The following is a 25526-nucleotide window of genomic DNA, read 5'->3' on the forward strand; positions in this document are numbered from 1 at the left end:
AAACATTAGTTTCTTCACAGCACATTTCAAAATACTGGGGAAAAAAATACTGGAACACGGATATAGACTCATAAACTCAAACGCTGCAACATAACATTATCCACCATCAACTTAAAATCACTCAAGCTACTTGGAGGAAGACTCCTTGGAGCCTCTCTCAGATAAACATTTGCACACTTCATTCTCAATTTTTTTTTTTTTTTGTTCTGTTTAAGATTGATAAGGCCCAACATGGCTTCCTTAGATTCAAAATTTTGAAGCAAACTTGCAGTTTAAACCATGCGCGCTTAAGAAAGGCAGTCTGTCAGAGACAGAAGGAACAGACAACACACATAACAGACAACATGTAAACACACATATTCTCATATATGTAACGCACAACACGCATAACAGACAACATGTAAACATATATACTCTCATCCTTTAGTTGGTTATTGCAAGGAGTTGGGCTGTTTCCTTTAGCTTCATTAAGTGAAATTAGTAGGAAGGCCCCACATGGTTTTAAGAGCCTCCTTGCCTCTTCAAACACCACCAGTTAACCAAACTGGCAGGGCTCACAATGCTTAGTTGACTGGGTTTTTCCTCCATCTTCTTCACCTTCTTCTTCGCTACAATATATCAATTTATTTCCAATTGTCAATGTCAAAAGGGACTAAAATCTATAAAATTCATAGAAAATCAACGTGCCAGTTTGCTCTGATCAGCCTTTCCTCCAGGCAATGTCAGGTGCCAGACTATGCATATTTGAGACCATTGTTTTCTCATCCCCAGGAAGTGTTTATCTGTGCATATCTCCAGCTCTGCATATTCCCCCCTCCCTCCTCCTTATGTTAATCCGGTGTAGCTCTGCATATTCCCCCCTCCCTCCTCCATATGTTAATCTGTGTAACCCAACCTCCCTTTAATATATTCATGATGTAATCTGTGTAACCAAACCTCTCTTTAATGTATTCATGACGTGTTTTGCACTTTATTCTGGGACATGGAGGGAAGTTTCAAAAACTCATGTCACCCCTTTCTCACTGTTCAATCTCGTCTTGAACCTGTTGGCCAATAAACTTGGATCTTCTGCAGTTTGCTCCTGTCTCCGGCTGAGCTCATTTTCCTCCGCAGGGACCCACGGACTGAGTCCGATGAGCTGGGTGGCAGAGCAGCCTCGCACCCAGATTTTTGCCGTAACAGTTGGCTGCCCAATGTGGGGCATGCGGTTCTCCCGCATTGCTGACCGGGGGCCCCGAAATCTTCAGCCGGCACCAGGCCATTTTGCCTGGGAAGATCCTTTGGACCCCCGGCCATCTTCCGGGCGGTAATCGAAAGCCCCAGGAGTTCAGCCGGGGAGCAAAGAGGGATCCAGCCGGCTTACTCATCAATCCCGGGATCATCATGGAAAACACGTGAGTATAAGGAAAAGGAAAAACCCAGTGCACTGGTGGGAAAGGGGTGGAAATCTCCTGGCAACTGAATTCTCTGCCCTCCTCTCTATCGCTCCTTCTCGCCTGTCTCTTGGTCCAATTGGTGAGAGAGACCGTGGACTGCTGCTCGACCCAAAAGGGGGGTTCTGAGCTCTATCTCTTTCTCTATAATTCTCTGGCCAGCCGCACCAATTGAGAGCCCGAGAAGTAAGACGGAGAGACCCGTCTTGAAAGACAGACGACTCCCCGCAACGGGTATCTCAGTTGAAAGCAAGGGGTTAGAGCTCTTTTTCCGATCTTCCCGAGCGTCCTTTCATAGGGGGCAGGAAGTGGTCTTGCTTTCTATCCTAATCCCAGCCGCATCGGTCGGAGCCACTTATTGTGAGCCCGCTTCCGAAAGCAAGGGGGATTTGCGACCCAGAACCCTATCCAGGGATCACCCGATCTGGCACCGCACGGCGCGGGTGTCCAGTAGGGCCCCTTTCCTGAGAAGTCTAACGATAGGTAGGAGGTTGCCAGGAGGGATAGCCCAGGGAGGATTGGGCGGGATCAGGCAGAGTGGAAGAAGGACCCCAGGATATTGAGAAAAGGAAAATAGGAAGGAAATATACCGGATAGCTAGAGCTCTTTAAAAAACCCTACTAAAGTTGCCAAGCGACTTGAAACCCTCTTTACTATAAATTCCTGCTCACTATAATTCCCTGTATTAGGTCTACCAATCTCATAGATATACCAATCCTTACCGACCTCTCCCTCTCTTCCTTTCCACTTAGACACGCGTGAAACATAAAATGGGTACCCAGGCTTCCAAACACGAGCGGGCTCACTCTGGGAGGAAGGCTTCTAGAAAGCCATCTCAGTCCCGGAAGGACCCTGACTCTCCTCTACAATTTGTCATCACGTATTGGAAGTCGATTCCTGGCCACAAATTATTATCGAAACAAAAATTAGAGGACCTCTGTTCTGAAATCTGGCCCGCCAGCACCGCCCCCGCCAAGCCCGAATTGCGTTGGCCGGCTGGTTAACTGGTGGTGTTTGAAGAGGCAAGGAGGCTCTTAAAACCATGTGGGACCTTCCTACTAATTTCACTTAATGAAGCTAAAGGAAGCAGCCCAACTCCTTGCAATAACCAACTAAAGGATGAGAGTATATATGTTTACATGTTGTCTGTTATGTGTGTTGTGTGTTAATACATATATGAGAATATGTGTGTTTGCATGTTGTCTGTTATGTGTGTTGTCTGTTCCTTCTGTCTCTGACAGACTGCCTTTCTTAAGCGCGCATAGTTTAAACTGCAAGCTTGCTTCAAAATTTTAAATTTAAGGAAGCTATGCTGGACCTTATCAGTCCTAAATAAGACAAGATGAGAATGAAGGGTGCAAATGTTTACCCCACCTCTTGCTTTGCCGCAACTTTTCAGATCGTGAGTCTACAGTATTCCTCTGCAAATTCAGGAAAATTGTCACTTTTGTATTCCCTTTAAATCAAATCTATGGCTGTTTTAACTAAGAAAATGTTCACTTCAATCTTTCTCTAAAGATCATTTGTCTAGGAACTTGCACTCTAAGGAACTTGCACGTCTAAGGAAGTAAACTCAAACTAATCTCAAGATCTGCTAAAGGGTTCTGTATAAGTTGGGAATTTTTTATTTTCCTCTTCCTTAGTACATGATAGGAGCACTGATTGTGCTCTCTTCCCCAGTAGTGCCTGTGTACATAAGTATGTGTGTGAAATCTGGCTGTGAACCCTTTATTTTGGAGGGTTGGACTAGATGACCCCATGGTCCCTTTCAACTCTCCCAATTTGTGGCTGTGTGGAAGGACATGTGTCCGCAAGCATTGCAGGGTAATTCTTAAATTCTGGTGTGGTGATGGAGTTGAAATTCAGCCTAGCTTTGCTCTTTAGTTTTAAAAAGGTGAGAGGTGAAGCTGTGATGTTTTGAAGCACAACTGGTAATACCAAGCATTTGAGTGATTACAGTGTTTATCATTTTGTTTATCATTTTGTCTACTATTTGAAAATCAGACCAATACATATGGGCCTTGACCAATCCTGTAAATAAAGGGGCAGGAAAATTTTTGTCTGCAAATGGTAAGGCCGAAAAACTTAGAATGTTAAAAAAAATTTTTTAAAAAAAAATCCTATGAATTCTGACTCTGGCCATTTTTTCCCATATATAAGGGCGCGGCATTGTTCCACGAATGGCCAGAGGAATATTAGCCCTTTCCTGTACATAAAGGAAGCAGTCGCTTTGCTTGGGCTGAAATTGCTAGCTTTGTTGGTGAATACTTCAATTGCTGAGTTTCTCTCTTTTGTTTTAAATCTAACCCTCTTTTAAAATCTACTCCTTACCCTTCCCTTATTCAAATTCTAATTTTGCCAAAAGATGCAACATTTCAATAGTATAAAAGGTTTGCTGAGACATGAACTCCACACATGCACAGAGACTAGATCAGCAACAAAAAAAAGGATAGGAAAAGAAATGAGAGAGAGAGAGAGGAAGGAGGGGGAACTGTGGGGGGGGGGAGGAGGTTTATGTAAAACTTGGAACCATTGAGAGAAATCACCCTTAATGTGTCCCAAGTTTGAAATCTTAACATGCCAAATTCTTTTCACAGGTAAATATCAAAGAATTCCACGAACCATTGAGAGAAATCACCCTTAATGTGTCCCAAGTTTGAAATCTTAACATGCCAAATTCTTTTCACAGGTAAATATCAAAGAATTCCACGAACCATTGAGAGAAATCACCCTTAATGTGTCCCAAGTTTGAAATCTTAACATGCCAAATTCTTTTCACAGGTAAATATCAAAGAATTCCACCCCTCAATGGGATTTAAATCACAGACTTTGTTTGTGTGCATTTTAGGAACAGCATTTCCTGACAGGCTTCTCACATGAAATAATTTTCCCTTTTAACAGGATATGTGAACCCCGATAACAAAGTGTTTGTCCCTTTTTTCTCCCACAACAACTTTCTTTCTGTTCTGTGAAATCCCTGCTGTATTAACTTTCTTTCTGTTCTGTGAAATCCCTGCTGTATTAGTGACTTCCATCCCTTTGTGTCTTTGACACTTTAAAGTTATAAATAATCTGTTTCCATTTATTTAATCCGTTTTTTCATGATGTCTATGAAATTAATTGAAGCATAACCAAACATTGTTTGTGGAATGGTATTTGTTTACCTTTTGCCTGAGCATTTCTTATTAATTCTGTCATTTTGGCTAGTTCAAGGTACTTGCACAAAGTTACATTGCCATTAAGTCATTTTCCAGTATTTTGCTATTAACACTCTAGCCGATGTTGTCACATCAAGAAACACTCTTTTATTTCCATTGTTACTTCAGATCTCTTAAAATTCTGTGTCTTAGCATTTATTTATTTTGGTTCCTCATAGGTCATTGTGTGTGTGTGTTTGTGTGTGTGTTTTATTATTATTTAACTGTGTCTTTTAAGTCCACCCTGTCCTTACAGGATATCACTTCTACAAGTGTGTTACTACAGATCCAATGAAAAGCTTCGCTACCACGAGACTTATTACCTGCAACAACAAATTTCTTTCAAAGGGGAAGTGGGGCTGACAAAGAGGGGAGGAGTTGAATTGCAAGGACATTTTTTGACTCTTATATTCAACTGATATTTAATTAGTTTGTTGTGTATTATGTGTTATTATGTAGGAATGTTGAAATGTGTTTGACAGTGTTATTTCCACAAAGGGAAGAATTTTGTGTGTGTGTGTGTGTGTAATTGTCTTATGTTTAATGTATACTGTCTTATTCCTTATACCCCAATGGAGGATTTTCATACATTTTATGCTTTCAAATGGATCAGGCTATTGTGTAGTTCAATGTTTAGATAACCACATTTCGCTGTCCCACCTGGCACACGGCCAACCTTCCCTACCCATTTTAAAATGTGTTAAAACTCACTTTACCAAGGAGAAGCTTCAGGAAGGTGTATATGCCTTGATTTAGCAGGAATGATCCCTTATAGAGTTAAATTGACTTATTTGGACAAGTGCCCCTTTTAAGAATGGTTTTCTTTTAACAGATTGGTTTGAAGAGTTAAGAACCATGGGGCAAGATAAATTCAAATTGGACCCAGTGTGAATTGGGCATGTGTATCCAGGCTGCAATTAGCTTTTGGTCCTTTTAAGTGCAAGTGAGCAACTTCCCCATGACTGTTGACCAGAGCCTCTAAAATAAAACCCCATAGAAAGGCCAAGGTAAAGACATTTCCCTCAGGACGTGTCCAAACCTGTGCCAGCTGTGATGGGTGCCAGGCAACATGGCTAATATGAAAGCCCTAAGGGGATTCACCAGGGATTGCCACTACTGTGACACGTGAGACCACAGAAGAGCTACCTTGACACCTGAGAACACAAAATGGCGGGGGGCAAAGCGAACTGCATTTTTTTCCAGTCAATAGTGGACCTTCCTGCTAAATGTAAAGCATAGACCACTACTGAACAAAATACAACAGGTGTTCCTTTATGCGATATCCTATACCCAGCTATCTGCACTACTATACTTGCAAATGGCCTTAAGAGGCATGATTTGCAAGTCCCCTTCAGGTTTGCACAAACCCACACATCTAGTACGGTAGATACAAAGTTATTATTTAGTGCATATCTACATAACATAAACATACATTGTATTGGTCCGTGTTGCTCCCTCCTTTGTTGCCCTGCTCAACCAACCTCCTTTTCCATTAGGGCCTATTCCCACTCACACGGCACCCCACCTTCACCGAGATTTAGGGTGCGGAGAAAAGATTTGCAAGTTCTTACAGAACTTTAATGCAAATCTATCTCCGAATGGGGGACTGTTACGGAAGGGGGGGGCATGTCTTCTTCACCTTCTTCTTCGCTACAATATATCAATTTATTTCCAATTGTCAATGTCAAAAGGGACTAAAATCTATAAAATTCATAGAAAATCAACGTGCCAGTTTGCTCTGATCAGCCTTTCCTCCAGGCAATGTCAGGTGCCAGACTATGCATATTTGAGACCATTGTTTTCTCATCCCCAGGAAGTGTTTATCTGTGCATATCTCCAGCTCTGCATATTCCCCCCTCCCTCCTCCTTATGTTATTCCGGTGTAGCTCTGCATATTCCCCCCTCCCTCCTCCATATGTTAATCTGTGTAACCCAACCTCCCTTTAATATATTCATGATGTAATCTGTGTAACCAAACCTCTCTTTAATGTATTCATGACGTGTTTTGCACTGTATTCTGGGACATGGAGGGAAGTTTCAAAAACTCATGTCACCCCTTTCTCACGGTTCAATCTCGTCTTGAACCTGTTGGCCAATAAACTTGGATCTTCTGCAGTTTGCTCCTGTCTCCGGCTGAGCTCATTTTCCTCCGCAGGGACCCACGGACTGAGTCCGATGAGCTGGGTGGCAGAGCAGCCTCGCACCCAGATTTTTGCCGTAACAGTAATATAAAAAAAAAAACAACAAAACCTAAATGAAGGAAAGCAAACAAACTTAGCAGATAATAACAGTAATTATATGAAAATGTGATAATAATATTAAAATAAGTAAAATGCTTAACGTGCTAAGATAACTCAAGGAGATTTACTTGGGGAGGGGGCTTTTGATCCTTCCTTTTGTCTTTTAAGTCCCCCCAAAACCCTGCCCCCTTACAGGATATCACTTCTACAGATGTGCAATGATGAAAAAAGCAGCAACAACCCCTCAACTCAGTTCTTCGCCATCACAAGACCTGCAACAACAGTTTTCAAAATGCCCACAGCTATCTCTTTCAAACTATATAGACTGACGGAGGAGTGGGGCTGACAAAGAGGGGAAGAGTTGAATTGCAAGGACATTTTTTGACTTTTATATTCAACTGATATTTAATTAGTTTGTTGTGTATTATGTGTTATTATGTAGGAATGTTGAAATGTGTTTGACAGTGTTATTTCCACAAAGGGAGGATTTTTTTTGTGTGTGTGTGTAATTGTCTTATGTTTAATGTATACTGTCTTATTCCTTATACCCCAATGGAGGATTTTCATACATTTAATGCTTTCTAATGGATCAGGCTATTGTGTAGTTCAATGTTTAGATAACCACATTTTGCTGTCCCACCTGGCACACGGCCAACCTTCCCTACCCATTTTAAAATGTGTTAAAGCTCACTTTACCAAGGAGAAGCTTCAGGAAGGTGTATATGCCTTGATTTGGCAGGAATAATCCCTTATAGAGTTAAATTGACTTATTTGGACAAGTGCCCCTTTTAAGAATGGTTTTCTTTTAACAGATTAGTTTGAAGAGTTGAGAACCATGGGGAAAGATAAATTCAAATTGGACTCAGTTTGAATTGGGCAAGTGTATCCAGGCTGCAATTAGCTTTTGGTCCTTAAAGTGCAAGTGCGCAACTTCCCATGACTGCAAGACCAATAATAAAACCCCCATAGGAAGCCAAGGCAAGGATATTTCCCTCAGGACGTGTCCAAACCTGTGGCAGCTGTGGTGAGTGCCAGGCAACATGGTTAATATGAAAGCCCTAAGTGGATTCACCAGGGATTGCCACTACTGTGAGACCACAGAAAAGCTACCTTGACACCTGAGAACACAAAAATGGCGGGAGACAAAGCAAACTGCATTTTTTTTTCAGTCAGTAGTGGACCTTCCTGCTAAATGTAAAGCATACACCACTATTGAACAAAATACAACAGGTGTCCTTTTATGCGATATCCTATATCCAGCTATCTGCACTACTATACTTGCAAACGGCCTTAAGAGGCATGATTTGCAAGTCCCCTTCAGGTTTGCACAAACCCACACATCTAGTACGATAGATACAAAGTTATTATTTAGTGCATACCTATATAACATAAACATACATTGTATTGATCCGTGTTGCTCCCTCCTTTGCTGCCCTGCTCAACCCACCTCCTTTTCCATTAGGGCCTATTCCCACTCACACGGCACCCCTACCCTACCTTCACCGAGATTTAGGGTGCGGAGAAAGGATTTGCAAGTTCTTACAGAACTTTAATGCAAATCTATCTCCGAATGGGGGACTGTTACGGAAGGGGGGGGGCATGTCTTCTTCACCTTCTTCTTCGCTACAATATATCAATTTATTTCCAATTGTCAATGTCAAAAGGGACTAAAATCTATAAAATTCATAGAAAATCAACGTGCCAGTTTGCTCTGATCAGCCTTTCCTCCAGGCAATGTCAGGTGCCAGACTATGCATATTTGAGACCATTGTTTTCTCATCCCCAGGAAGTGTTTATCTGTGCATATCTCCAGCTCTGCATATTCCCCCCTCCCTCCTCCTTATGTTAATCCGGTGTAGCTCTGCATATTCCCCCCTCCCTCCTCCATATGTTAATCTGTGTAACCCAACCTCCCTTTAATATATTCATGATGTAATCTGTGTAACCAAACCTCTCTTTAATGTATTCATGACGTGTTTTGCACTGTATTCTGGGACATGGAGGGAGTTTCAAAAACTCATGTCACCCCTTTCTCGGGGTTCAATCTCGTCTTGAACCTGTTGGCCAGCAAAGGAGGGAGCAACACGGATCAATACTTGGATCTTCTGCAGTTTGCTCCTGTCTCCGGCTGAGCTCATTTTCTCCCCAGGGACCCACGGACTGAGTCCGATGAGCTGGGTGGCAGAGCAGCCTCGCACCCAGATTTTTGCCGTAACAATAGAGACCCCCAGTCCCTCCCTTGCTCCTGTTCGGGGGGGGCCCTAGGATGGAGAGATGGGGGCGCAGGGCGAGGTGTCAGTCGCGCTAGAGTGCAGGGGAAACTGCGGGAGAGAGGGAGGGGGAAGGGAAGAGGAGCACGGGGGGGGGAGAGATAGGAAGACCAGTTTTTTGCGGGGGGCGTCTCAATCGTGGCTTCCTTGGGCAATCTTCGAAGGGGCCGCCTTGGCTTCTCCCTCCCGCCCAGGGATCCCTGAAAAGTGGGGGTCCAGTCCCCCCACCCTTCCTGCAATCTCCATCCTCTTCCCACCCCATAAGCCCCTGCCCTGTCCAGACACAGCCATTCTGCCCAGTCCATTCCTTGACCTCCCCAAATTTACAGACTGTGTGTGAATGAGAGTTGTGGGTGGGAATATAGTTTATGGCAACCCTGTGATTTTCTCCACCCATAACATTTCGTAAGCTAATATTGCAGTAAAAATTCCAAAATAACTACAAAAAATCACAAGATAATAATAATAGTACAGTGGTACTTCGGGTTAAGAAGTGAATTCGGTCTGCAGGTCCATTCTTAACCTGAAACTGTTCTTAACCTGAAGCACCACTTTAGCTAATGGGGCCTCCTGCTGCCGCCGGGGCAGGATTTCTGTCCTCATCCTGAAGCAAAGTTCTTAACCCAAGGTAATATTTCTGGGTTAGCAGAGTCTGTAACCTGAAGCGCCTGTAACACGAAGTACCACTGTAAAAGTTATAGTATTAGTATCTTCCCCCAGCCGCTCTGGGCAGCTTCCAGTACATATAGGTAAAGGTAAAGGGACCCCTGACCATTAGGTTCAGTCGTGGCAGACTCTGGGGTTGCAGCGCTCATCTCGCTTTAGTGGGTGGATCCCGCTCGCTGTTTCGGGTTCCCCTTTAGCCCCATGCAGCCTCTCCTTGCCGGGAGAGGTTGCGTGGGGCTAAAGAATCCATAGCCCCGTGCAGCCCTCCTTGCTGGGAGACGCTGCGCAGGGCTTTCCTGGCTTCACTGGGAGGTGGGGGGATTCACCCACCTCCCGCAAAACCGGCAGAAGCCTCGCAACTCCTTTAAAGAGATTGTGGCTTCTCCTGGCTTTTCTGGGAGGTGGGAGAAGGGACTGATGCGGCCAGGCAGTCCCTTCTCCCTCCTGTGGAAAAGCCCACAAGAGCGCACAGAGCTTGGGTGCAGCTCTTGGGGGCTTTTCCCGCCTGCCTCCCCCCTGCATTCGCTCCATAGGACGCACACACATTTTCCCTTGCTTTTTAGGAGGGGAAAAGTGTGTCCTATGGTGCGAAAAATATGGTTATTCAGTGTCAGAGTAACCCTGAGACTAGATAAAAAGCCTCCAGGTGGACGTGCCCCATCTGCCCTTCACTCTCCTCTTCCACACGGGCAGAATCTGCCTTCTGGATTGTGGGATTCACAGTTGTTCTCCTCCTCTCCATCCACCAGGGCTTGACTTCAGGTGCAGCAGAATTGCCCAGCCCCCCAAGGATTTGAGACCCATCAGCTTTCCTCACCTGGTTTTGCCGGCCGGTTGAAGCCGTTGCTTGAACCCCTGTTGCATGCTGACAGCTTCTGGAAGCCACAGGTGAGAGCTGAGTGCAGGGTGGGGACCAAGGTTGGAAAAATGACCCCAGAAGGTGCAGGACATGTCCCCCACCAAAGGACCTACTGCTCCCCAACACCCCATGACGTCTAGATTCAGGTAGGTAGCCGGGTTGGTCTGACGCAGTTGAAATAAAAAATTAAAAAATAGTCCAGTAGCAACTTAGGGACCAGCTAATTTTGTTCTAGACTTTGGTGTGCATGCACACTTCTTCAGATACACTGACACAGATGTCACCAGACCCTTGTATATTGTGGGAGGGTGGGGTGGGGTTTTTCTCCGAAAGGTACTCCTACTACCATTTCACACTACCCTTCACTATATGAAGAAGTGTGCATGAACACGAAAGCTTATACCTAGAACAAACTTAGTTGGTCCCTAAGTTGCTGTTGTTGTTTTTTAGTCGTTTAGTCTTGTCCGCCTCTTCGTGACCCCATGGACCAGAGCATGCCAGGCCCTCCTGTCTTCCACTGCCTCCCGCAGTTTGGTCAAACTCATGTTGGTAGCTTTGAGAACACTGTCCAACCATCTCGTCCTCCGTCGTCCCCTTCTCCTTGTGCCCTCCATCTTTCCCAACATCAGGGTCTTTTCCAGGGAGTCTTCTCTTCTCATGAGGTGGCCAAAGTTCGGAGCCTCAGCTTCAGGATCTGTCCTTCCAGTGAGCATTCAGGGCTGATTTCCTTCAGAATGGAGAGGTTGGATCTTCTTGCAGTCCATGGGACTCTCAAGAATCTCATCCAGCACCAGAATTCAAAAGCATCCATTCTTTGGCAATCAGACTTCCTTATGGTCCAGCTCTCACTTCCATACATCACTACTGGGAAAACAATAGCTTTAACTATACAGACCTTTGTTGGCAAGTTGAGGTCTCTGCTTTTTAAGATGCTGTCTAGGTTTCTCATTGCTTTTCTCCCAATACCCTAAGGTGCTACTGGACTATTTTTATTACTTTTTTACTTCAACTGTGTCAGACCAATATGGCTACCTACCATGAAGTACAGTTATCTCCTTGCCTTGAATATCCTGCTTTTCAGTGCCAGATTAGGATAGTCCTCTATCAGAAGACAAGCAGAGGATCAGGCAGCACATCATCATTATAAAGCACCATTGGGGTGGGTGTTTCCGCCTGGGATTCCCATGTGCCAGCTGCTTTCCTTCTGGTTCTCCTGCTCTCTCCATGCAATGTGAGGCATGTAGGTCCATCTCCATCTCCACAGGAGCTTCCCTGAGCACCCATTCAGCTGACTCCAAGCACCAAGCCTTGTCACTAGTTCTCTGACTGACCCAGGCCACAGTCCCTGGAAGAGATGAAGGCCTGGGTCTCCCAAAATAGTCCATATGGACCTCCTGAGGTCAGCAGGACTGTGCAGGTGATTCATGAAGAACTAGAGGTGGAAACGGGGGCAGCCACTTGATTTGAAAGGCAGTCCCACAGGACAACAGTATTCCAAGATCATGCTGTGTTATTAAAGATGATTGAGGATTATGAAAGTTTGCTGATGCATTACTACCATTTGACATCATACCATTTTCATTTCCTAAAAATTGGGAACATGGGTAGGACATGGGAGAATGTAGGAGATGTTGAAATAAGAGAAGGTGCTAATGGCGGTTGATGTGTCCTTTATTTTCTGTGTCCTCTTTCTTGAAACCCAAACAGGATTTCCTTTCTGCCCACTCTGAAAAAGGGGATGGAGAAGACAGAATTGCAGGGGACAGGGCACCGTTCGTTTCATTAGGAATAGCCATTAAAATGTGTGAAATGTGGAATATGCTTCACTGAATGAGCACACATAGTTCACATCAACGAACAGAAAAAGGAAAGAACCCATTTAAAGGTATGGAGTGCGGAAAGAGCCTCTCTTTCAATGTGAAACTTAGAACACACCAGCGGACTCACACAGAGAGAAAACTCGCACAGAGAGAAAACTCACACAGAGAGTATGGGAAGAACTTCAGTCAGAGTGGAAACCTTAAATTGCACAAATGGACTCACACAGGGGGAAAACCATATGAATGTATGGAGTGTGGAAAGAAATTTAGTAATAGTGGAAACCTTGGAAGACATCTACGGGAACAAACAGGGGAGAAACTTTATAAATGTATTGAGTGTGGAAAGAGCTTTAGTGATAATGGAAAACTTAGAAGACATCAATGGACTCACACAGAGGAGAAACCATTTAAATGTATAAAGTGTGGAAACGTCTACAGTCAGAGTGGACACCTGAGAAGACATCAACGTACTCACACAGGGGAGAAACCATTTCAATGTATGGAGTGTGAAAAGAGCTTTAGTGATAGTGGAAGCCTTAGCAGACATCAACAGACTCACACAGGGGAGAAACCATTTCAATGCATGGAGTGTGGAAAGGGCTTCAGTCACAGTGGAAGTCTTAGAAGACATCAATGGATTCACACAGAGGAGAAACCATTTAAATGTATGGAGTGTGGAAAGAGCTTCAGTGATAGTGGAAGCCTTAGCAGACATCAACAGACTCACATCGGTAAGAAACCATTTAAATGTATGAAGTGTGGAAAGAGCTTCAGTTATAGTGGAAACCTTAGAAGACATCAACATGCTCACATTGGTAAGAAACAATTTCAATGTATGGAGTGCGGAAAGAGCTTTAGTGATAATGGAAAACTTAGAACACATCAACGGACTCACACGGAAGAAACCATTTAAAAGTATGGAGTAAATACTAAATGCTTCACTCAGAATGGAAATCTTAGAAAACATCAGCAGACACACAGGGGAGAAACCATTTAAAGGTATGGACTGTAGAAGGAGCTTCAGTCAAAGTGGAAGCCTTGATTTATGTCAACAAACTCACACAAAGGAGAAACCATATAAATATCAGGAAATTAGATAGAGGTTCACTCTTAGTGGAAGTTCAAAATCAACAGACATATGGACAGGAAGAACTTTAAGAGTTGAAACCCTTCAAACCATCAACAAGAGGAGAAGCAGTTAAATGAAAAGATTGCAAAAAGTGCTTTATTTATAATAGAGTGATCAAGGAACATCCAGGGACTCTCACCTGGGAGAACCCATTTAGATGTATGGAGTGTGGGACGTCGTCCTCTCAGAGTCCATTCTGAGCAATGAACTCAGCAGGAAATCATTCAGAAAAACATGAGGTATATTTGATGTTCTGGTGTTTATATGTAAAACTGTATAATAATGAAATAATGAAGGCAACATCTGACAATCATGAGTATAATTTTAGATGAAAGTACCTTTGGGTTTTGCACCAAACTCTGTCACCCCCCCCACACACCGCATGATCTCCAAGCATTGCTTCTTCACCAGAACTTCATCGCTGCCTCCTGCCCTGCGCGTTCTGAAGAAAACTTGAAATACTGAAATTGAATGGGAGATTTCCCTCCAAGCCTAATTTCAAGAGGGGGAAGGAGGGGCTGCAGGTACCAGGGAAGTCTCCTGGGGGCCCCATCTTCACTCATGAACCCCATGGGGCAAACCCAGAGCTCCTGCTTATTCCAGGGTTTGGGAAAGAGTGTATTTTTCCATAGTCCCAGAAGTTTTGCTTCAATCATGCTACTCGGGAGTTTTCCTACCAGAGGACCACAGTGCTGTGGCTGCTGTTGTTGTTATGGACTGGCTGGTGGGGGGGGAGGCACCAGGTGGGGGACCCACAAGGGAAGAAGGCTCAGAGCCCAGGGACTGGTGGTGCAATGGCAATGAGCAGAAAGAGGGGGAAAGAGGACCAGACCGGAAGGGGAGATGCAGTATGAGATTCCAAATTCTTTGTATATGTGTGTAATTTAAATCAATAAAGATTATTTTTAAAAACAAATCAATTTTTGATCAAGCGTTGCTTCCTCTGATTATCCCCGCTGGAACTCCAGTTCATTCCAGACCCTGGGGTCACTAGAGGACTGGTGGCTCCTCCTGGCAAATGGCCTGGTGCGCGCTGGATCACCAGTCCTTCCTTGCCCCCAGAATCCGGCCAACCGAAGGTCCCATCTGGGGTGCCATCTGTTGTAAACAAAAGCTGCCCTTCTTCCCTTATGGGGGACACAAGAGCCCTTTATAGAGTCCCTTGTAGGTTCTCCATCGGTAGGAGAAAAGAGCAGAGGCAACCAGAGACTATTGAGAAGGAAAGCAGCTAGTAAGCCTGATCTTTATTGATCTGCTGCAACAGGGTGCTCCCCTGAGGAGGACCCCCAACCAAGGTGTGCCTGCCCTTATATAGACATTTTCAATTCCCTGCCCTGGAGCTCCAGACCACCTCTCCATGCATCATAGATACATCACAGAAGGGGTGTAACCCAAGGCCACCTACTACAAAAATCATACCTACATCACAGAAAAGGTGGTCTGCAACAGAAATTTGGATGTTGTTGTTTTTCCTGTCTGCCCGGTTATCTGATAATGCCTTATCTGATTCCCTTTCCTGGTAGTCTGGCCATTCCTTTGAGATGGTGATTATCCAATTCCTGAGACAATGGGAAGGTTCCCTCACCCCCCCCTCTCCTTGCAGAGTAAACATTTGGTCAGTTTGGGAGTCTAAATGGTTTCAGGACTGTCTTCCTATGCTGCTCCAGACATGTGGTCCACATATCTATGTATGCGCTTGGTTGGTGCATTTATGAACATTTCTTATATATATAAGACATTGTTATGGAAAATCTAGGTGTGAGGCTGCTCTGCCACCCAGCTCGTCGGACTGAGTCCGCGGGTCCCTGCGGAACAAAAGGAGCGCAGCCAGAGATGGAAGCATTCATTCAGCATTCATTCATTCATTCAACATTCTCCTTTCCCTTCCTGCTCCACAACAAACACTCTGTGAGGTGAGTGGGGCTGAGAGACTTCAGAGAAGTGAGACTGGCCCAAGGTCACCCAGCAGCTGCATGTGGAGGAGCGGAGACGCGAACCCGGTTCACCAGATTATGAGACTACCGCTCTTAACCACTACACCACACTGGCTCTCGACAAGACACTCAGGTTACCACCCCAACTCCTCCCTCAACCCCTCCTCTTTGTGATGTGTCAATGATGTAGTCATGATGTAGTCTTGGGGGTGTTGCATGGGGGATTAGCAGCTAATAAAAGTTGGGGTCTTCTTTTGTTGGGGGCTTCCATCTTGTTCCACCTGGGGGCAGGTGGGAGTCCTGTGGCGACAGTCTTCCATCAAAACCTACTGGCTGCTCTTTTGCTCTCCTCTTCCTGGCTGGTCTCCTTGTTTCTTGTCCAAGGGATCCCTCAGATTTTGGAATCCGCTTCTGGCTCCAATTGTATCGGCTGCTTTTCTGAGCCTCTTGGCTGCTGTGCCTGGAAGGGGCCTGTGTCCAGGGTCATTGTCCTGGCCTGAGTCAGAGGCTGGGGTGGGGAGCTGGGATTTGGGGGAAGTCGCTTAGCTGCCCCCCCCATTCCTGCTTTGAACAGCACCAAGACCTAAAGCACGGAGGGATCTAAGCTCGTGGGGTGGGGTAGGATGTTGCACTTGTGGGGGGGACTCCTCTTTGCAGCTGGATCTCCGGAATCAGCCCCTCCCCCGCTCTCCTGATCCAGAAGGAAGACGGTAGAGGGGAAACCTTCATCTCCCCCCCCCCCATTCTTTCCCTCCCCTCCCGGCACATCCTCCTCTCATCCCACCCCCCACAACCCCAGATCCCGCCCCCAAACATCCCACCCCTTCCTCCTCCTCCTCCTCCAATCCGGCTTCTGTTCCAGGAATGGGGGGAGTGAGCCCCCCCCACCCTGCCTGCTTCTCCCGAAAGTGGAGCTTCCTCTCCGGATTGCTGCTCTGCCCCGTAGATCTAGGGGGGCGCTAGGATGTTGCAGGAAAGGAGAATCGGGAGCGAGGAGAAAGAGGTAAGGGGGTCGCGGGGGGGGAGAGGGGAGAAGAGGACCCAGAGATCCCCTCCAGCTCCCCCAAGCGCCTTCCGTGGGGCCTGGATCCCGGCACGCGTGCTTCGAAGGGGCGGACATGGGTCGCCCACCCACGAGGACTCCCTGGCCCCCTTTCCCCCGCGCAGGCATCCCTGGGGCGCGGAGAGAAGCCAGGATAGAGACCCCCCCTGTCCCCCCCTTGCTCGTCCTGGGAGGGGGCAATAGGGACGGAGAGACGGGGGCTGCACGGCGAGGGGTGAGCCAAGGAGGCTCTGGGTGAGGGGGAGACTCAGGGATGGGGGGGCAAGGGCGGAGGGAGGAGACGAGGACCCAGAGACCCCCTCCAGCTCCCCCAAGCGCCTTCCGTGGGGCCTGGATCCCGGCGCGCGTGCTGCCAAGGGGCGGAGATGGGGCGCCCACCCACGAGGACTCCCTGGGGCGCGGAGAAGCGGGCCAGGAAAGGGTTAAGGGGTGCGGGAGGCGCCGGGATAGAGACCCCCCTGTCCCTCCCCAGCTCGTCTTGGGGAGCAATAGGGACGGAGAGATAGCGAGGGGTGAGCCAAGGGGGCGTCTAGGTGCAGGGGAGACTCCGGGATGCGAGGGGGGCAAGGGCGGGGGGAGGAGGGGCACCCCCGGGGCAAGAAAGCGCAGCATTGGTGGGGGGGGGAGAGAGCTGGAGGGGCCGCCTTGGCTTCTCCCTCCCGCCCAGGAATCAACCCCCCCTCAAGGCGACCAGAGAGGGATCCCTGGAACGTGGGGGTCCTGTCCCCCCACCCTTCCATCCTGCAACCTCCATCCTCTTCCCACCCCATAAGCCCCTGACCTGGCCAGTCCAACCACTGGTCCCTGGAGAGGAGAGGAAATCCCCAGAGGAAGAGTGGAGGGGGGAGGCCTTCTCAGAAGCGGCTCTTGGTTTCCGCAATCCCACCCAGGAAGCAGCCAGAAACCTTTTCCTCTCTCTCGTGCTTCCATCTTTAATGGTCCTTTCTTGAGGATGAGGATAATGTACACCTGTCATCAGAAACAGGGGTGCAGAGTCGATGGAATGGCTCTCAGGATTGATACAGAAGTTGCACCTCAAAAGCATTTCTGTTCCTCTTACTCTTTGTAGGCAATGTCAGAGTGACTGACAAGCTGAGATACAATCCTTCATCATCCGATGACAGCGACTGCATGAATCTTCCCAGTCACAGGACCCATTTTCAGGATAGACAGTGCCTGGGGCTGGAGGCTCTACCCACCGGGTGTGACTGTGCAGGCCAAAGACTGCCAGTATTAGCACAGGTAAGGTGTGTGACCTTCCCAAATTTACAGACTGTGTGTGAATGAGCGTTCGTGGGTGGGATTATAGTTTACAGCAACCCTGTGATTTTCTCCACCCATAACATTTCGTAAGCTGATATTGCAGTACGAATTCCAAATTAACTACAAAAAATCACAAGATGATAATAATAGTGCAGTGGTACCTCGGGTTACGAACTGAATTTGTTCTGCAGGTCCATTCTTAACCTGAAACTGTTCTTAACCTGAAGCACCACTTTAGGTAATGGGGCCTCCTGCGATTTCTGTTCTCATCCTGAAGCAAAGCTCTTAACCAAAGGTACTATTTCTGGGTTAGCAGACTCTGTAACCCGAAGCGCCTGTAACCCGAGGTTCTACTGTAGAAGTTCTAGTATTCGTCTTTCCTCCCAGCTGCTCTGGGCAGCTTACAGTACATATAGGTAAAGGGACCCCTGACCCTTAGGTCCAGTTGTGGCAGACTCTGGGGTTACGGCGCTCATCTCGCTTTATTGGACGAGGGAGCCGGTGTGCAGCTTCCGGGTCATGTGGCCACCATGACTAAGCCGCTTCTGGCGAACCAGAGCAGCACACGGAAACGCTGTTTACCTTCCCGACAGTACAGTACATATACAAGACAGTAAAACATCAAATGTTAAAAACCTCCTGATACAGCTGTCTTCTAAATGTCAGATGGTTGTCTGTTTCCTTGCCCTCGGAAGGGAGGGCTTTCCATGGGGCAGGAGGCCCTCTGCCTGGTTCCCTGGAACTTCACTTCTGACAGCAAGGGAACCAGCAGAAGACCCTCGGAGGCGGACCTCCCTGTCCGGACTGAGCGATGGGGGTCAAGATGCTCCTTCAGGTTGTTGCAGGAAAGTCCGAGGGCTCTCTTGGACAAATGAAGACACCGACCAGAGCAATTCAGAGCAAAACAGCAGCCAGTAGGCTCGGTCTTTATTCAAGAAAAGGCTGTCATGACAGGACTCCCACCACCCACGAGGTGAAGCAAGATGGAAGCCCAGAACAAAGGGAGACCCTAACTTTTATTAGTTGCTAATCCCCTACGCGACACCCCCAGAATTACATCATATTTACATCATGATTACATTAAAATTAGGAGGAGTCTAGGAGGGGCTACACAGGTAATCCGAGTGTCCTGACACCTGGTCGGAGCCTCCTCTCCCCTCCCCATATGAGTCATTTACAAGAACAAAAGAGAGGGGCGAAGTTTCCTGCCCCCTGAGGGGAATCCGGTCAGAGTCCTTTGTGAGAGTCCGTATGGAATACACTAAAGGGTGCAGTTTATTGTGTCCTTGATGGCCTTCTGTCTGAGCCCATCATGATGGCTATCAAGGTAGTCCTGTCAACTGGGAAGGGCCGGTGACTACGTGACCGCTCGGTCAAGGGATTATGGCTGCCCTGCATCAGGTCACCCCCTTTGATAGTCCTTGTAATGTGTAGCAAAATAAAAGTGGTCCGGTGAAAATCTGCGGTACGGCTGATTTTTGGTGAATTTATAAAGAATATTGTCCTCAAAGTTCAAAGGACTTTTTCCTTTCGGAAGCAACTTGCTACATTTTGATTAAATCAGTCACGGTCAATTGAACTCTGAAACATTGTATTTGAGAGCTGTCAAATGCGAGGGAAGAGAGCGCTGGTAGCCTGCAGTACCAGCGTGGCCGCCGCAAGGGGCGCTGTTCAACAATGTTGATTGGCTGAGGCGGCCGCCATTTGACCTAGAGTTCAGGCGGCCGGTCTACTCACAATAAAGATAGGGCGAAGCGGAGCGCTATGGCGAAAAGCTGTCAGACTAGTGCTTCCTTATTTACGGAAGGCTTTTAAGAGATGGCCCTCTAAAGGGACATCTCTAGGGTCAGGGAGGGGAGATGCGTGTGTGAGTGAGTGTGGTGCTTGTGCGATACACGTGTTAATGGGGGGGGGGTGATTTCCGGCGACAAGGTCCACAGGGCCGAGGCTGTTGAGGGCTTTGGGTTGCAGATCTTGCTCCTTCATAATGATCGATGTATAGTTAGCAGAGTAGGAAAAAACACTCAGAGGCAGAAAGAAAATAATTCAGCTGAGAAATTTATTACCGAAGACAGATAAGCATAACAGGATCCAAAAATAGCAAAAATGTAACTCACAGTAAAACCCTGACTTAGCAAACCAAAACAGCACTCAAGTAAGAAACAGACAAACAGAGTAGAGTAATATCAGAATATGAAGTGGGAGCAGGTGCATTTCAATACTGTAATTTATATACAATTCAATGTCAGAGAAGCCCTCGGACTAGATTACAAGCCTCCAGGTGGACGTGCCCCATCTGCCCTTCACTTTCCTCTTCCGCACGGGCAGAACCTGCCTTCTGGACTGTGGGATTCACGGTTGTTCTCCTCCTCTCCATCCACCAGGGCTTGACTTCAGGTGCAGCAGAATTCCCCAGCCCCCCAAGGATTTGAGACCCATCAGCTTTCCTCACCTGGTTTAGCCGGCCGGTTGAAGCCGTTCCTTGAACCCCTGTTGCATGCTGACAGCTTCTGGAAGCCACAGGTGAGAGCTGAGTGCAGGGTGGGGACCAAGGGTGGAAAAATGACCCCAGAAGGTGTAGGACATGTCCCCCACCAAAGGAACTACTGCTCCCCAACACCCCATGACGTCTAGATTCAGGTAGGTAGCCGGGTTGGTCTGACGCAGTTGAAATAAAAAATTAAAAAATAGTCCAGTAGCACCTTAGAGACCAACTAAGATTGTCCTGAGTATTAGCTTTTGTGTGCATGCACACTTCTTCAGATACACTGACACAGATGTCACCAGACCCTTGTATATCATGGGAGGGTGGGGTGGGGTTTTTCTCAGAAAGGTACTCCTACTACCATCTCCCACTACCCTCCACTATATGAAGAAGTTTGCAAGCACACGAAAGCTTATACCTAGAACAAACATAGTTGGTCCCTAGGGTGCTGCTGCTGTTGTTGTTGTTTAGTCGTTTAGTCGTGTCCGCCTCTTCGTGACCCCCTGGACCAGAGCATGCCAGGCCCTCCTGTCTTCCACTGCCTCCCGCAGTTTGGTCAAACTCATGTTTGCAGCTTCGAGAACACTGTCCCACCATCTTGTCCTCTGTCGTCCCCTTCTCCTTGGGCCCTCCATCTTTCCCAACATCAGGCTCTTTTCCAGGGAGTCTTCTCTTCTCATGAGGTGGCCAAAGTCTTGGAGCCTCAGCTTCAGGATCTGTCCTTCCCGTGAGCACTCAGGGCTGATTTCCTTCAGAATGGAGAGGTTTGACCTTCTTGCAGTCCATGGGACTCTCAAGAGTCTCCTCCAGCACCAGAATTCAAAAGCATCCATTCTTCGGCGATCAGCCTTCTTTATGGTCCAGCTCTCACTTCCATACATCACTACTGGGAAAACCATAGCTTTAACTATACGGACCTTTGTTGGCAAGGTGATGTCTCTCCTTTTTAAGACGCTGTCTAGGTTTGTCTTTTTTTCCCCTCCCAAGACCCTAAGGTGCTACTGGACTATTTTTGTTAATTTTTTACTTCAGCTGTGTCAGACCAATATGGCTACCTACCATGAAGTACAGTTATCTCCTTGCCTTGAATATCCTGCTTTTCTTTATTTAAAAATAATATTTATTAAAGTTTCAATAAAGTTACAAAAATAAAAAGAAGAAAAAAGAATAAAAAATACAGAATACAGAAAAAGTAAAAACAATTAAAAACAAATCAGTCTTTCCATGTCTTATCTTTCATATGTTTGTTTCCCTGACCTCCTCACACCTCCCTTTTTTGTATTCTAATTCAATAGTTGTTTCAGCAAGTCCTTACCATTTTTGCTTTTATCTTGGTATTTTACCTTGATATACTGTAGCTTTACATTATCACCTGTTAACAATCCATTTTTACATACCCCTTTGTAACATTATTGCTAAAACCACATAACTTCATTCCAGCATTTTTCTAGCATTCCTTAATTTTACAGTGTCTCTGTAAATAGTCTTTAAAAATTTTCCAATCTTCTTCCACCGACTCTTCTCCCTGGTCTCTGATTCTGCCAGTCATTTCCGCCAATTCCATGTAGTCCATCAGCTTCATCTGCCATTCTTCCAGGGTGGGTAGATCTTGTGTCTTCCAATGCTTTGCGATGAGTATTCTTGCTGCTGTTGTTGCATACGTAAAAAAAGTTCTGTCCTTCTTTGGCACCAATTGGCTGACCATGCCCAGGAGAAAGGCCTCTGGTTTCTTCAGGAAGGTATATTTAAATACCTTTTTCATTTCATTATAGATCATTTCCCAGAAAGCCTGAATCCTTGGGCATGTCCACCAAAGGTGAAAGAATGTACCTTCATTTTCTTTACATTTCCAACACTTATTATCGGGCAAATGATAGATTTTTGCAAGCTTGACTGGTGTCATGTACCACCTGTATATCATTTTCATAAAATTCTCTCTTAAGGCATTACATGCCGTAAACTTCATACCTGTGGTCCATAACTGTTCCCAGTCGGCCATCATTATGTTATGTCCAACATCTTGTGCCCATTTAATCATAGCAGATTTCACCATTTCATCCTGAGTATTCCATTTCAACAGCAAGTTATACATTCTTGATAATATCTTAATTTTGGGGTCTAACAGTTCTGTTTCCAATTTTGACTTTTCCACCTGGAAGCCAATTTTCTTGTCCAAATTGTAAGCCTCCCTTATTTGATAATAATGAAGCCAATCTCGCACTTTGTCTTTTAGTTTCTCAAAGCTCTGCAATTTCAATTTATCTCCTCCTTGTTCCAAAATCTCCCAATATTTCGGCCATTTGGCCTCCATATTGAGCTTTTTCTGAGCCTTCGCTTCCATCGGTGACAACCACCTTGGGGTTTTATTTTCAAGTAGGTCTTTATATCTTATCCAGACATTAAACAATGCTTTCCTAACAATATGGTTTTTAAATGCTTTATGTGCTTTAACCTTATCATACCACAAATATGCATGCCACCCAAATACATTATTGAAACCTTCTAGATCCAAAATGTCTGTGTTCTCAAGAAGCAGCCATTCCCTCAGCCAGTAAAATGCGGCTGATTCATAGTAAAGTTTAAGGTCTGGCAGGGCAAATCCACCTCTTTCTTTGGCATCAGTTAATATTTTAAATTTTATTCTGGGCTTCTTGCCCTGCCAGACAAATCTAGAAATATCTCTCTGCCACTTCTTGAAACAGTCCATTTTATCCAAAATTTGCAGGGTTTGAAACAAAAACAACATTCTTGGCAATACATTCATTTTTATAGCAGCAATACGGCCTAGCAAAGAAAGCTTCAAATTTGACCATATTTCTAGATCTTTTTTCACTTCCGTCCAGCATTTTTCATAGTTATCTTTAAATAAATTCACATTCTTAGCTGTCATATTAACCCCCAGGTATTTCACTTTCTTAACCAATGTTAAACCTGTCTCCTTCTGAAACCTCTCTCTCTCAATCACTGTTAAATTTTTCTCTAAAACCTTAGTTTTCAACTTATTCAACTTAAATCCTGAAACCTGACCAAATTCTTGAATCAGTTCCAATACTCTTTTAGTACTAGATTCTGGCTCTTGTAATGTCAATACTAGGTCATCTGCAAATGCTTTCAATTTGTACTGTTTGGCTCCGACTTGTATACCCTTAACCAATTGTCCCTTCTAATCATATTTAAGAAGACCTCCAGGACCGATATAAAAAGCAATGGGGAAATTGGGCAACCTTGTCGTGTCCCTTTCTCAATCTTAAATTCCTCTGTCACCACATTATTAACAATTAGTTTGGCCTTTTGTTCAGAATATATTGCACCTATACCATTTCCAAAACCTTGACCAACCCCCATCCCCTGTAAGTTCTTCTTCATAAAACTCCAGGAAATATTATCAAAAGCTTTCTCCGCGTCCACAAATATCAAAACTGCCTTGGTATTAATATTCACTTGTAATTTTTCTAAAATGTTGATTATGTTTCTCGTGTTATCAGACAAGTGTCTGCCCGGGAGAAAGCCTGCTTGATCTTTATGTATCTCTTCCACTAATACTTTTTTTAATCTCTTAGCAAAAATATCTGCAAAAATGTTATAATCCACATTAAGCAGAGATATGGGGCGGTGGTTCTTAAGCTGTGTTTCCTGCTTGGCATGGGGTTGGACTCGATGGCCCTTGTGGTCTCTTTCAACCCTATGATTCTATGATTCTCAGACTCAGTTTTCGGTATAAGTGTAATGTAAGCTTCCTTCCACGACTCTGGTGCTTTTTTCCCTTCCAAAATTTCATTACAAACTTCCTTTAGTGGTTGTATTATCCAATTTTTCAAGGATCTATAATATCTTGAAGTTAAGCTGTCCGGCCCTGGAGATTTACCCAGTTGCATATTCTGGATGGCACCTTCTACCTCCTGTTCAGTTATTTTATAATTCAGCATTATTAGCTTGTTTTCTTGAGAGATTTTTTGTAGTCCATTTATTTTCAAAAATCGATCTATGTCAATTTCTTTCTGTGACCCTTGTGTATATAATTGTTTAAAATACCTCTGGAAACAATTTCTAATCTCCACTGGGTTCTGTATATTCTTTCCTTCCACTTCCAAATATATAATAGTATTGAGTTTTTGTCTTTTTTTCATTTGCCAGGCCAGCAATTTCCCACATTTATTAGCCAACTCAAATGTCTTTTGTCTCATCTGTTTAATTTTCCATTCTATTTCCTGATTCATCATTTTCATATATTGTACTTGATATAACTTTATTTCTCTCAAAATCTCTTGCGACTTTGGTTTTGCTCTCAATTTCATTGTCTTTTTTCTCGTTTTGAGTTCTCTTCTTTATTGCATTCTGTTGTATCAGAAACCCTCTCATAACCGCTTTGCTTGCGTCCCAGATTACTCTTTTTTCAACAGAAGTATTCATATTTATCTTGAAATAATCTCTCAAGGTTTTTTGGGCCTTCTTAGTCACTTCTTCGTCCCTAAACAAGGTGTCATTCATCCTCCATCTGAAGGAGCCAATTGGTGCTAGTTTCATCTCCATCTTCACAGCATTATGGTCGGAGCAAGTTTTAGGGCAAATTTCCACTTTTCTTGTCTTTGGAGCCAGTCCTCTAGTTACCCAAATTTGGTCAATTCTTGTCCATGTCATTTTGGCTTCAGAGAAGAAAGTTCCCTCTCTACCCAAGGGGTTCTTTGTTCTCCAGATGTCAACTAAATCCAAGTTGTCAGTCATCTCAAAAAAGGTTTTTGGTAGTCTGCCGTCCTTAGAAACTACCTGTCTCTGTGCTTTGTCCATATTTGTAGATACCACTCCATTCATATCCCCCATCATGATCATATTATAGTCCAAATAATCCATCAGAGTCTCATGCAACTTTTTTTAAAAAAATCTGATTTCCCCTCATTTGGTGCATAAACTCCTATTATCAAGAATTTCTCTCCTTGTAGTTGAATTTCAATTGCCACAAATCTTCTTTGGTCATCTTTAAATATGAATTTCGGTGATAGGCTCTCCTTTGCATAAATTACAACACCTCTTTTTTGTCTTTGTCCGATGAAATAAACTCTTGGCCCAGTCTTTTATTAATCAATACTTTCCTGTGTAGCCTTATCACATGTGTTTCCTGTAGGCAAATCAAGTCCAATTGTTCCTTTTTTAATAAGTGAAAGACTTTTCC

At 45.1% G+C, this 25526-nt stretch overlaps 3 protein-coding genes across 3 annotated transcripts in view; 2 read left to right on the forward strand and 1 right to left on the reverse strand.

Annotated features, from left to right (window-relative positions):
• The window catches only part of LOC309378680 (uncharacterized protein), a 141543-nt gene that overhangs the window by 18068 nt on the left and 97949 nt on the right, over window positions 1–25526 (reverse strand). The window lies entirely within an intron of this gene.
• LOC309378764 (uncharacterized protein) overlaps window positions 11954–25526 on the forward strand; it is a 63705-nt gene continuing 50132 nt past the window's right edge. Inside the window, exon 1 of the mRNA XM_081927404.1 lies at window positions 11954–13682. Within this exon, the coding sequence (XP_081783530.1) occupies window positions 12496–13398 (903 nt within the window). The 5' untranslated portion in view covers window positions 11954–12495 and the 3' untranslated portion in view covers window positions 13399–13682. The remainder of the gene's footprint in view (window positions 13683–25526) is intronic.
• The window catches only part of LOC309378643 (uncharacterized protein), a 58937-nt gene continuing 49906 nt past the window's right edge, over window positions 16496–25526 (forward strand). The window contains exons 1-2 of the mRNA XM_081927122.1: window positions 16496–16551; window positions 20259–20397. The gene's annotated coding sequence lies outside the window, so the exon portion shown is untranslated. The remainder of the gene's footprint in view (window positions 16552–20258; window positions 20398–25526) is intronic.

This window comes from Podarcis melisellensis (genome assembly GCF_964234715.1).
Source record: "Podarcis melisellensis genome assembly, chromosome: 10".
In the NCBI taxonomy this organism is placed as follows: Eukaryota; Metazoa; Chordata; class Lepidosauria; order Squamata; family Lacertidae; genus Podarcis; species Podarcis melisellensis.